This window comes from Aspergillus pseudonomiae (genome assembly GCF_009193645.1).
Source record: "Aspergillus pseudonomiae strain CBS 119388 unplaced genomic scaffold BDV37scaffold_7, whole genome shotgun sequence".
In the NCBI taxonomy this organism is placed as follows: Eukaryota; Fungi; Ascomycota; class Eurotiomycetes; order Eurotiales; family Aspergillaceae; genus Aspergillus; species Aspergillus pseudonomiae.
This window is the reverse complement of record NW_022475999.1, coordinates 47974-58690: the sequence shown is the minus strand read 5'-3', so window position 1 is coordinate 58690 and position 10717 is coordinate 47974. Positions and strand designations below refer to the sequence as shown.

General features: G+C 51.0%; 6 protein-coding genes across 6 annotated transcripts; 3 read left to right on the top strand and 3 right to left on the bottom strand.

The window, feature by feature from the left end:
- Nucleotides 1-251: 251 nt before the first annotated feature.
- BDV37DRAFT_189831 (CoA-acylating methylmalonate-semialdehyde dehydrogenase) lies at nt 252-2560 on the top strand. Its single transcript, XM_032079641.1, has 3 exons — nt 252-1106; nt 1174-1811; nt 1877-2560. Exons 1-3 carry the CDS (start codon nt 365-367, stop codon nt 2291-2293), a joined length of 1797 nt encoding a protein of 598 aa, XP_031945462.1. The 5' UTR covers nt 252-364; the 3' UTR covers nt 2294-2560.
- A 1-nt stretch (nt 2561) lies between these two features.
- BDV37DRAFT_189811 (uncharacterized protein) lies at nt 2562-3748 on the bottom strand. The gene is made up of 4 exons (XM_032079639.1): nt 3581-3748; nt 3447-3488; nt 2921-3376; nt 2562-2855 (listed from the first exon to the last, which is right to left on the bottom strand). Exons 1-4 carry the CDS (start codon nt 3632-3634, stop codon nt 2733-2735), a joined length of 675 nt encoding a protein of 224 aa, XP_031945461.1. The 5' UTR covers nt 3635-3748; the 3' UTR covers nt 2562-2732.
- Nucleotides 3749-4297: 549 nt separating this feature from the next.
- On the top strand, nt 4298-6172 carry BDV37DRAFT_189819 (putative dynactin subunit). Its single transcript, XM_032079640.1, has 3 exons — nt 4298-4463; nt 4542-4601; nt 4675-6172. The coding sequence occupies exons 1-3, from the start codon at nt 4425-4427 to the stop codon at nt 6013-6015; spliced, it is 1440 nt and encodes a 479-aa protein (XP_031945460.1). The 5' UTR covers nt 4298-4424; the 3' UTR covers nt 6016-6172.
- BDV37DRAFT_296441 (dolichyl-P-Man:Man(7)GlcNAc(2)-PP-dolichol alpha-1,6-mannosyltransferase) lies at nt 6172-8129 on the bottom strand (the record flags this gene model as incomplete). The annotated part of the gene is made up of 3 exons (XM_032090110.1): nt 6172-7716; nt 7774-8052; nt 8111-8129. 3 exons carry the CDS (start codon nt 8127-8129, stop codon nt 6329-6331), a joined length of 1686 nt encoding a protein of 561 aa, XP_031945459.1. The 3' UTR covers nt 6172-6328.
- Nucleotides 8130-8390: 261 nt separating this feature from the next.
- Nucleotides 8391-9418, bottom strand: BDV37DRAFT_238884 (uncharacterized protein). Its single transcript, XM_032080891.1, has one exon. It carries the CDS (start codon nt 9373-9375, stop codon nt 8590-8592), a length of 786 nt encoding a protein of 261 aa, XP_031945458.1. The 5' UTR covers nt 9376-9418; the 3' UTR covers nt 8391-8589.
- Nucleotides 9419-10237: 819 nt separating this feature from the next.
- Nucleotides 10238-10629, top strand: BDV37DRAFT_279090 (YOS1 family protein; the record flags this gene model as incomplete). Its single annotated transcript, XM_032086256.1, has 3 exons — nt 10238-10331; nt 10413-10523; nt 10571-10629. The coding sequence occupies 3 exons, from the start codon at nt 10238-10240 to the stop codon at nt 10627-10629; spliced, it is 264 nt and encodes an 87-aa protein (XP_031945457.1).
- Nucleotides 10630-10717: the final 88 nt, after the last annotated feature.

Sequence of the window (10717 nt, the reverse complement as noted above, 5' to 3'; positions counted from 1 at the left end):
TGAGCAAAACCGGCCGTGGTTGGGCGTAGAAGGTGCGTGCCCTGAGTAGACAGCTGTCACATGGACTGTTCTATGGCAGGAAGCTGAGCAACAAAAGGTACTCGGCGAGTAATCCGGGGTAACTGGAGCGTGCTCAGAGCGTCCTCGGGTCACCCCCCGAAGGTGTTCCTCACAAAAGCAGCGGCACCTGTATCGGAGTACATATACTATACCATTCCTCTTTCCCCTTGGTATCTGATTACTATTTATGACCCCTTCCCCCCCGGCTCAGTAGTCTATTCTTTCACGCATCATCCTATCCATTAATTGCTCCTTCTATTCTTTACTCTCTACCTGTATATCCTCCTTTGAGTTCTCTGTCACCATGGCCGCCCGCCGGTCCCTTGCACGTTCTCTCCCCACACTCCGCGCTGCATCTCCCCGCACGAGTCTTGCCAACGCATCGTCTGCCAGGTCAGCAACATCGCGTTCTCTAATGACTGCCTCGATGTCTTCCTCTTCAGCTCTTGCTCGTCGAGCTTCCTCTGTAGTTTCTTCCTCTCCCGCTTCCAACGTTGCTGCGCGCAGACTGCACGCCACCGCCCGCCAAATGACCCCCGCAACTACTTCCGCGGCTACAACCGCTACCGAGTACCCGACGGACCACAATCCCATTGCTAACCCCATCGACACGGCCAACTTTCTGGACAACGAGTTTGTCGCCTCTAAGGCTACGACTTGGATCGACCTCCATGATCCCGCCACCAACAACCTCGTCACCCGTGTCCCTCAAAGTACCGATGAGGAACTGCGGGCGGCGGTTGAGTCTGCCGAGAAGGCATTCCCAGCATGGCGGGCAATGAGCGTGATTGCCAGACAGCAGATCATGTTCAAGTTCGTCAGTCTGATTCGTGCCAACTGGGACCGTCTCGCTGCGTCCATCACTCTCGAACAGGGCAAGACTTTTGCCGATGCCAAGGGTGATGTTCTCCGTGGTTTGCAGGTTGCCGAGACCGCCTGTGGCATTACTACGCAGCTTACGGGAGAAGTGCTGGAAGTTGCTAAAGATATGGAGACCAGAAGCTACCGGGAGCCTCTGGGTGTTGTAGCAGCTATTTGCCCCTTCAGTACGTGTCCCCTTGCTTCATGGAGGATCCACCGCTCTTCCCTCCGAGGCTAACCGCTCCCCCATAGACTTCCCCGCAATGATTCCTCTTTGGTGCATTCCCATTGCTACCATCACGGGTAACTGTCTAGTCCTTAAGCCGTCGGAGCGCGACCCTGGCGCTGCGATGATCTTGGCGGAGCTGGCTAAGGAAGCTGGCTTCCCCGCTGGTGTCGTCAACATCGTCCATGGCTCCGCGAAGACCGTTGACTTCATCCTTGATGAGCCTGCCATCAAGGCAATCAGCTTTGTCGGTAGCAACCGTGCTGGTGAGTACATCTACACTCGGGGTTCTGCCAATGGCAAGCGTGTCCAGGCCAATCTGGGAGCCAAGAACCATGCCGCTGTCCTTCCCGACTGCAACAAGAACCACACCTTGAATGCTATCGTGGGAGCCGCTTTTGGTGCTGCCGGCCAGCGCTGCATGGCCTTGAGCACTGTGGTCATGGTTGGCGAGACCGAGGAATGGCTCCCTGAGATCGCAGAGCGTGCCAAGGCATTGAATGTCAACGGCGGATTTGAAGAAGGAGCCGACCTTGGCCCTGTTATCAGCCCGGAGAGCAAGAAGCGTATCGAAGATTTGATTGCCAGTGCTGAGAAGGAGGGCGCAACGATCCTCTTGGACGGAAGGGGCTACAAGCCTGAGAAGTACCCCAACGGCAACTTTGTGAGTGAACCATATCATCCTTTTATAAGTGATGACGCCATTGCTGACATACTGTGCTTCTCAAGGTCGGGCCCACTATCATCACGAATGTCACCCCCGAGATGACCTGCTACAAGGAAGAGATCTTCGGTCCTGTCCTGGTCTGTCTTAGCGTCCCCACTCTTGAGGATGCCGTCGACCTCATCAACAAGAATGAATATGGCAACGGAGCTGCCATCTTCACTTGCTCCGGTTCTACTGCGTCACGTTTCCAGAAGGACATTGAGGCCGGACAAATTGGCATCAATGTCCCCATCCCGGTCCCTCTCCCCATGTTCTCCTTCACTGGCAACAAGAAGAGTATCGCCGGCGGTGGCGCTAACACCTTCTACGGCAAGCCTGGCTTGCAGTTCTACACTCAGCAGAAGACCGTGACGAGCTTGTGGCGGAGTGAGGATGCTGTCAGCACCAAGGCGCATGTTGTGATGCCCACTCACCACTAAATTGACTGCGAAGTTTTAAAATAATGAAGTCTATCGAGTTTCAGGGTGTGTTGTAATGTTGGTTCTCCTCTGAAGGAAATTGTCCTTGTCCCTCTTATTCTCATTTCGGCGATGAAAATACTATGAATATACCCTAAGGAATGCGGGTACTTGGTCTGCAATTACAGGCGAGTACTCCAACCAGTGCCTGCCTTGCGGGATACTAGTCAAAATGATATCAATGCCATTACTTTGTACCCACTGTGACTTGTACGCTACAGTAGTGAGCCAGTTCAGGATGTAAAAATATGTAACGGTTTATTTACTGTGGCAGGAACAGCTGTGGCTGATGTTGATGTGGATCTGGATTGAACCCAAGTCTCGGAGTCAAACCCGATCTAGTCTAGACAACTGAAGGCTAATGATAAGGAAATTCATTCAACGCTAATGTAAATGACATCTACTCTCCCCTGCGCTTGATGAAGGTGTACACAAAGCGGGCCTTTTCATATTTGCCGTCCTTGGCAACGACAACACGACGAGTGTAGTAACGCTTTCCATCGATCACTTCGAAGCCCCAGATCTAAGGAGTCAAGGTTAGTATCCGCAGTGGTATCGTGCAAATGTATAGTAGGCGGGAATACGCACCTGCTCGGCAGTCCAGCCGCCGTTGCTGTCCAGGTTCTGTACAAAGCTCTGGAGGAAAAGACCCTCGCCCTCACCATACTCTTCACCGACGTTGTCGGCAACGAAGCCCTCAGTGCCCTTGCCATCAGCCAGAATCTCGCCCTTCAAGAACTTCTTCACATCCTCGTCATCGGTCTTGGTAGCGATTTCCACATTAGGGCGGAACTTTCCATCGTCGCCCTTCGAGCCCCGAATCAAGCGGGATTGGCCTCTGACATTGCCGAAGACGTGGTCTTCGTGCTCCCGTCCTTCCCAGTCGGTGATACGGTATTCGGTTGTGCCAGGGATACCTCCAGTGACTGTTTGTTCGATCTTAACGTGCAGGACCTTGGGGTCCTTCTCGTCGGCGTATTGGTGGACGGAAAGGGTGACGGTTGCGATGTTGAGAGCCTTACGCTTCATCCAGCCCATTCCTTGCTATTCACGACGATGTCAGCAGTTTGCTTGAGTCAAGGCTAGATAGGCCTTTTGCTTATGGATCACTTACCAGGGCCAGAATGGGCTCAGTGGGGTTGGAGAGGGTTTTGTCCTGCAAACGCACAAGGGTCAGACTCGATCACGGCGAAACTCTCCTTGGACTTGAAGGGTTCCAGAATCAGATTAGAAAGGACTTGTACATACCATCGTCCACTCTCCACTGAGGTCCTTGATGGTGATATCTGCGGGGGCAGCCATGGTGATGCGGGGTAGGTTAGATAAGAGATATGAGTATACAAGTCAAGAAAAGAAGAAGGATAATGAAAGGCAACAGCAGGTAGTGCTGAGGAGAACGCAGGTGATAATAGACTGAGGGAACTACTGGGGTGGTGAGAGATTATAAGTCGAGGGTATTTAAATAGATTGAAGTCAGGGAAGTCACATTCATGTGCCTTTCCGCAGCGTTCCAGTCACGTCCTCCACAAACTACCCGATTAGGTATGACCTGCCCAGAATGTCAACCTCCGAGGCTGTTACCACGTGCATGTGTTCTTTCTTCATCTGCTCCTGCGTAGAACGCCGTACTTTTAATATACCTTCTCGACGCCATGGCTTTCGACTGGTCAAGAAACCTGCTTGGCGCCAATTGCCAAACCAACGTTGAAACAAAGATGCCTGTTTCAGCGCGGAGCGTTCCATGGGGAAAAAACAAGTGTTATCTACGCCTTTCATGGAAATGCTGCCACACGACCCTCGTGTCATGTGAAGCTCGAATATCACCATAGTCATTACGTATTTGTGCATGTACTGTCCTCTACTAGTAGGATATACTAGTAGGAACAGTGACGACAATTACTCCGTACTCCGTCTTGTCGCTCAAAAACGGTTCACTGCCTCAGGCCCAAAAGGGCAACTGCCCCTTTCACGTGCCAACGCGGAGACCCACCGCCATTCGTCCTGGTTCCCATAGTTTACACTTAGTTTACAGGAGTCCCTCCGAGATGCTCCAACCAAACACTCTGCCCCCCAGTCAGTGCATCGGCGGATCATGGCTTTCAATAAGAAATATGCGGGGCTTCCGGATCTGGTAAATCACCTCTCCCTCACGCGAGTATCGCCATGTCATCACGTTTACCGTGCCACTAACCCATGGCTGTGAGCGTAGGACCTCGCGCCCGATATCTACGAGACTCCCGATCTGACCGATGAAGCGTCCACCGTACCGGTTAGCTCCCACATCTAAATTACTGACATATGGATCTGTCCTCTGACCACGTAATTATATCTATCGCATCCAGACTGCAACAATCCGCACCAATTCCAACCCCGACGATGACGCTGGCTCCAACCCCGATATTGACCGCCAAGGCATCAATGCGGACGAGGCGCGCGCGCACTTCCTCGGGGCCACCGTTGATGCGCGCGAAGTCAATTTCTCCGACAGTATCGCTACAAAACGGAAGGCATATAGAAGCAAGAGTCGCAGACGCCGGAGAGACGAGAATGGCTTGGAAGAAGTAGGGGACTTCAGCGACAGCGAAGATGAAGGGTTGGACCGAAGACTTGCTCGTCTTCGCAGAGAAGTGGAGGAATTGAAGGATGAGATGGCTTCCCGCCAAACTGGATCAGAGTCCAATGAACCTCAGGCAGAGCACAAGGAGGGATTGGACGACGGTGTCCTAGAGTTGAGTCGGGCATTGGATAACCTCTATGCCTCCTCCCGGAGCGCATCCGGGCCGCACTCGGCAGCCGCGATACTATCCAAAAAGATCTCTGAAACAGCCCCCGATGACCCTGACAAGCCGGATGGACCGGCTGAGAAGGTGGAGAAAAAGACGACTCCCCCTAGTGCTTCATCTTCTGGTGTTCTGGCGCACGCTGCGGCCTTTGACGGCCGGCTAGCGCTTGTTGAGGCTGCGATGGGCATCTCCAGCTCCTCGAACCCCTTCATCCCCGATGGGAGCTCGGATGTACCACTCCAACCCGTTCTACCGGCGCTAGACCACCTGACGTCCCGTCTGACCACTCTAATGAACATTCTCGTCGGCCCGGCTCCTGTCTCGGCGGTCCCAACAATAGGTTCCGCTCTACCCTCAACAACAGTTTCGACACCTCATCTCGAGAACCTGTCGACCCGCGTGAGAAAGCTAACTGCCGACACTGAAGCCCTTGCATCCGCACGCAAGCGCGCCGTTGATGCAGCCAAGGCCGCGCAAAATGCCCGCATCGCCTCCGCAGCTCTCGAACCCTCCGACATGTCCGTGTCCACCTCATCCGCCACAGAAGTCGACCCCGCCGCGACCCAACGCGATGAGCAAGCCACGAAGATCCAAGCTCTCTACGCTACCCTACCAACCATCCAATCCCTCCATCCCATTCTGCCCAGCGTCCTGGAACGACTTCGCTCCCTCCGCGCCATCCACGCAGGCGCCGCTCAAGCCTCTGAGTCCCTCGACGAGCTGGAACGGCGCCAAGCCGATATGGCGCGCGAGATCGATCAATGGCGCGAGGGGCTGCATGTTGTCGAAGAAAAGATGGACCAGGGAGAGGCAGCGCTAAAGAGCAATATCGCACTGGTTGAGCCCTGGGTGCGTGATCTGGAGGGTAGATTGGATCGGCTGGAGAGTAAGGAGGCATGATGGAACGGGGGCTTTGTTGGAATGATGGAAATACCCAAGTTTTGCTTTAGGATTCTTCTAATGTTCATATTTGCATACAAAGCTAGCGGACGCTTGCTGTCACCCTTGTCTCGTTCTAAACGTATTGCATTGGTTGGTCGAATGGTACTTGGAGAATTCGGCCCATACATAGCTCTGATACACGCTTCCGTGCAAATATGCGCGCTAGCTTCTACATTTCCACTAGACAATAAGATATGGAGTGAAACACATATTCAACCAAATCCACACCAAACGATACAAGTATAGAACAAGAAACTCAAAACAAAAATATCTAAACAGAAACCCGCCCCAAAATCTTAATCTTCGGATCCATCCTCACCTCAACCCACCAGCCCCGCGTAACAGTCCGACGAGCAAACTCCCGACCAGCTCTCCAAACCCGGGCACCATCTTCACCAACAAACTTTGTGAGAACCCGCTCCTCAACTGCACCCACGGCCTGTTCACCAGGCCGAACGATCCTCAGACCCGCGAACCCCTCGATGACATCCACGTCTTCCCAATGATCTGGTCCAGAGAGAGACCGGACCTTCGATTCCTCTTCCCCCGGTTCGATGAGGAGATAGTCGAACTGGGTCCAGAAGGAAGACGTGGATTTGAGGGTTTCGTTTTCAGTTTTGTCGTATGTCCAGGTGGGAGTTGAGTTGTCTGGTGGATTGGGCATTTCAAGGAAACGGGTGACGCCTGTTTGGCACGCGAGGTTGCCTAGGTGGACGGAGATGATGGGTTTTGTGCTGTGGGCGTGACTGTGGAGGGATTGGAGGGCGTGTGCGCCTGGGTAGTTTGCGGAGGAGGCGGGGAGTAAGATGAAAGTTGAGCAGAGGAATGAGGCGAGGGTGGATAGGATCATAGCCAGGGAGAGCAGCCGGTAGAGGAGGGATTTGGTCCGGTGCGTCCAGATGTACGATGCTCCCAGGGCGGAGGCGGCGGTTAATGGGGGGATAGCGTAGACAATGAAACGCCATTCCTTGTGAGGTTGGATACTGTAGATGGCTATGAAGGTAAGTGATGGGATGAGCAGGTATGCTGCTGCAGATCGGGTTGATGGCTGGAATAGAGCGAACGGGAGCCCAACTAGATAGACCAGAGGGTTGAGTAGGAGGCGAGGGATGGCGTTGGTGAAGTAGAAGTGCCATGGATGTGTGCCCCAGGCAGATGATTGACCGTGGATGACGTTGAATATGAAAGCTTCTAGCTCCGGCCATAGGGGATACTTTTGCCAGAAGTAGGAATCCACGAGTACGGTCGACCCTAAGCCGAGGAGCAGGCCTAGTAGTCCGGCTGGGATTATCTCCCGTTGGATGCCGATGCATCCTGTAAGGAAAAGAAAGATGGTGTTTGTGGCAAGGAAGAGAGCCAGCTCCGAACGGAAGATAATACCGGCTATGGTCAACAGGCATAGGGATAAGCGACACCGGTTTCTATACGTCTTGGAGGCTGCTAATTGGGAATGGTCCTGGAGAAGGTACCGCAGCGCTAGAGTGGATAACCCAAAAGCGAACATGTTGGAAAGTGTCCGCGATGCATAGTAAAGCACATGGAATTGGCTTGCTTGGTAGAGCAGGTACCAGATCGCTGTAGTCTTCCCGAAAGCTCGTCGCAGTCCAGATGCAAAGGAGAGCAAAGACAGAGCATTGAACAGGCCCAGAATGGCTCGTGCTGAGTTTACAGCATTAGTGAGGGCGTTCCAGAGCGGCTATACAAAGGCTTTCCTACCGAGTAGTTGCCGGTCAACCGTATCATTCAACCAGATGAATGGCTGCGATAATGCAGACAGGACAGCAGCTCCGACGAATGTCCGAGGCACAGCACCGGGAAAGGTGAAATGATCATATTTGGCGCGTAGAGTCTCGGCAACATTTTGAGTTGGGATGCCATAGGAGAGAATGTCATGAATGGCTTGCACATGGAAAGACTCCTCGACCTTGGTGTAGGGAGCCAGGTAAAGGTGGAGGAGTATGAGCGCTGGGATGGCGCCAAGAAGCAGTATGAAGGCTGGGCAGAGCAGTGGCAATTAGCAATTATACTGATGGAGTTAAAAGACAAACCCTACCAGCATCGGCTTTCCCCATTGTGCCTCCAGTGGAGTTGACGGTGGTTTACTAGGTAGTAGAAGCATACGTAGACCGATCACGCAGGCGGCAGAATCTCTGTCTGGGTCACACTTTCCGGAGTGCCTCAGGTGCTTCACGACACCCCATCCGGGTGGTATCACCAAGATTGATCTACAATATCTACTACGGCAGTCACAATTTTCAGCGCTTTCCAGAAGTTAAAAGGCCCTACTTGATCGAGTTACTGCTACGAGATCATACAAGCGATCTCAGGTGTGGTTCAGTAATATGACTAAGCATTTGTTCCTAGTCAACTACTAACTATAGTTGCTTTACGAACTAGTTATAGAATAGCATGAAAATTTCATAGTTGAACATGCGGTAGATTGAAGACTAGGCCGCCTGGCTTTTAGCTATCTTCTTGAGGAGATTATTTCCGTGGGTATAAGATTGACATATACCCAGTTCAGCAAGTGTTTCAACCACCTGTCGTTTCACCCCCGAGCCCTGGAGATAGACATTGAGTATTGACGCCATAGAATTGGATGTGTTTGGAGCTCTTTGAATGACAGACAACACAAGTTATAAAGAAGAGAACCTTGCAATACTTGGCAGTCACATAATCGACGTTTGTAGCGCTTTGATAACTGGATTTAGAAAAGCGTGAATTGACCAGACAATTCCAGATGAATCGGTACCATCTAGGTGCCGTTTTCTTTATTGTCTTGGTAGCTTGATTAAAATCGATGTCCTCAATTGTAGCATGAAGATCGAATTGGTCAAAATATTGCTTTTTCACCAGCCTGGTCAGTTCTTCCATAAGGATAGCTGGATCGTAGAGCTGGCGCTTAAGTTTTAGCCTGTCTATTGTTCCTAGGAAATATTCCTGACGTTTCTCTCTTGAATGATATTTCTTGTGTCGAAGTTGGACCGGGGAGTTTATCCATGCACGTAAGAATGACTCTGTACTCCATGAAATATGCTCTAGAGCGTTAACCATATATTGTAGCTTTGCCCGGGTACGAAATTCTGGATAGTCTGTTGTTTCTTCGGCCGTTTCTTCGACCGTTTCCTCAATCGTTTTCTCGGTTTGATCGATATCTAGATCATCATGATCGAGACGATCTAACATCTCCGGCGTGGGAGAGGATAGAGGGGAGTTTATCGAGGAGGAAGCACTCTCTGGTGGTGGCGAAGGTGGGATTTCTGAAAGTGGGATCTCTGGAGGCTGTAGAGTACACTCTGCAGGGGTAGAAGTATCCATGGGGCATGGAATTGAAAGCTCTGGATTTTTCTTCTTTTGCCACCTTCTACGGAGTATTTTACTCCTCTTTGTTCGTCCATCACCACGTTTTAGTTTTTTCCCTGTCATTTTGTGCCGTTGCGTAATTCAATCAATATAAGCATATCCATAAGTCGTTGATATAAAACAGGTTGAGCAATTAAGACTAAAAATAAGAGTTCAAAAAAAAAAAAAAATTTTTGAAGTCAATTCGTGATCTACCATCTACCTAAGAAAAGGTAGCAAGTATTACTCAGACGCTGCACTGAGATAATTTATGTGAGCCTATCTTGACCATACAAGGTGTGTGATATATAACTATTTCTCCGGCCAGCCCTTCCCTTGGTTTCTACCTTTCCCAAAGACTGTGTGCTTCGCCTCACAGTGACTACTAGTATTCTACTTTGTATGGAATCGAGCAACATAGTCTTTACTTAGGGAATGAATGGAAAGAAGTATCTACTAATGTAATCGTGCTTGTTTGGAGACGGAGAGGGATTATAGCTATATCATTAAGCAAGATTCCAATATGTCTTGTAGTATCAGAACCAACTGAAGCAAGAAGACATTCAAAATGAAGCAACAGGTCCAGCAAACATCATTCACCTATAGTATCCAAGCCCAAGCCACTTAAACCTAACAATAATAATAGTACAAAAAAAAAAAAAAAAAGCTAAGAAAGTGGCCCCAACTCGAGCCCTCCCAACCAACCACATCAACGCAGTCTTGGCTCTCCACGTCCCGTGTCCGCGGACCATTTATCGTTATCGACCGACCAAGAACACCTCTCTCACTTTCTCCAAACCAACTCCGCACCGACAACACACCAACACCACCGTCCAAAATGTTCCTCTTCGGCCTCGGACGCCTCGTCTACGTCGCCGTCCTAATAACAAACGCAATCGCAATCCTCAGCGAAGACCGCTTCCTCGCCAGAAGTACGTCGAGTCGATAAACCTCGCCCTCCCCCCTCACAAGCAAAAGCGAAACGCCCAGCTAACCAAATAACCTCTACACAGTCGGATGGGGTCGCAGTCAAGCCGATCCTGCCTTCGGCACATCACACGATAGTACCAGCGTCAAGGCGAAAACGGTCGATCTGATCGCTAGTGTGCGGACTGTTATGCGAAGTATGTTGTGGATATCCTACCTACCTACCTACCTACCTATCTACCAGCCTGGCTCGGCTGTGATGAAGAGCTCGGGGGCATCTCTATATACCTGTTCAGAGATTAAGCGCTAATGATTGGTTTGCGCTAGTACCCCTTATCGTGATAAATACTATAATCATCATATATTCGATTATTCTCGGTTGAGCGATCGT

Bases quoted from the DNA above. Each gene is read 5' to 3' on its own strand.
- BDV37DRAFT_189811 (XM_032079639.1), bottom strand. From the start codon at position 3,634: ATGGCTGCCCCCGCAGATATCACCATCAAGGACCTCAGTGGAGAGTGG. The intron at 3,489-3,580 runs GTATGTACAAGT...GTGCGTTTGCAG, and splicing joins TCAGTGGAGAGTGGACGATG to GACAAAACCCTCTCCAACCC. The intron at 3,377-3,446 runs GTAAGTGATCCA...CGTCGTGAATAG, and splicing joins CTGAGCCCATTCTGGCCCTG to CAAGGAATGGGCTGGATGAA.
- BDV37DRAFT_238884 (XM_032080891.1), bottom strand. From the start codon at position 9,375: ATGGATACTTCTACCCCTGCAGAGTGTACTCTACAGCCTCCAGAGATC.
- BDV37DRAFT_189831 (XM_032079641.1), top strand. From the start codon at position 365: ATGGCCGCCCGCCGGTCCCTTGCACGTTCTCTCCCCACACTCCGCGCT. The intron at 1,107-1,173 runs GTACGTGTCCCC...GCTCCCCCATAG, and splicing joins AGCAGCTATTTGCCCCTTCA to ACTTCCCCGCAATGATTCCT. The intron at 1,812-1,876 runs GTGAGTGAACCA...GTGCTTCTCAAG, and splicing joins AGTACCCCAACGGCAACTTT to GTCGGGCCCACTATCATCAC.
- BDV37DRAFT_189819 (XM_032079640.1), top strand. From the start codon at position 4,425: ATGGCTTTCAATAAGAAATATGCGGGGCTTCCGGATCTG. The intron at 4,464-4,541 runs GTAAATCACCTC...CTGTGAGCGTAG, and splicing joins ATGCGGGGCTTCCGGATCTG to GACCTCGCGCCCGATATCTA. The intron at 4,602-4,674 runs GTTAGCTCCCAC...TATCGCATCCAG, and splicing joins ATGAAGCGTCCACCGTACCG to ACTGCAACAATCCGCACCAA.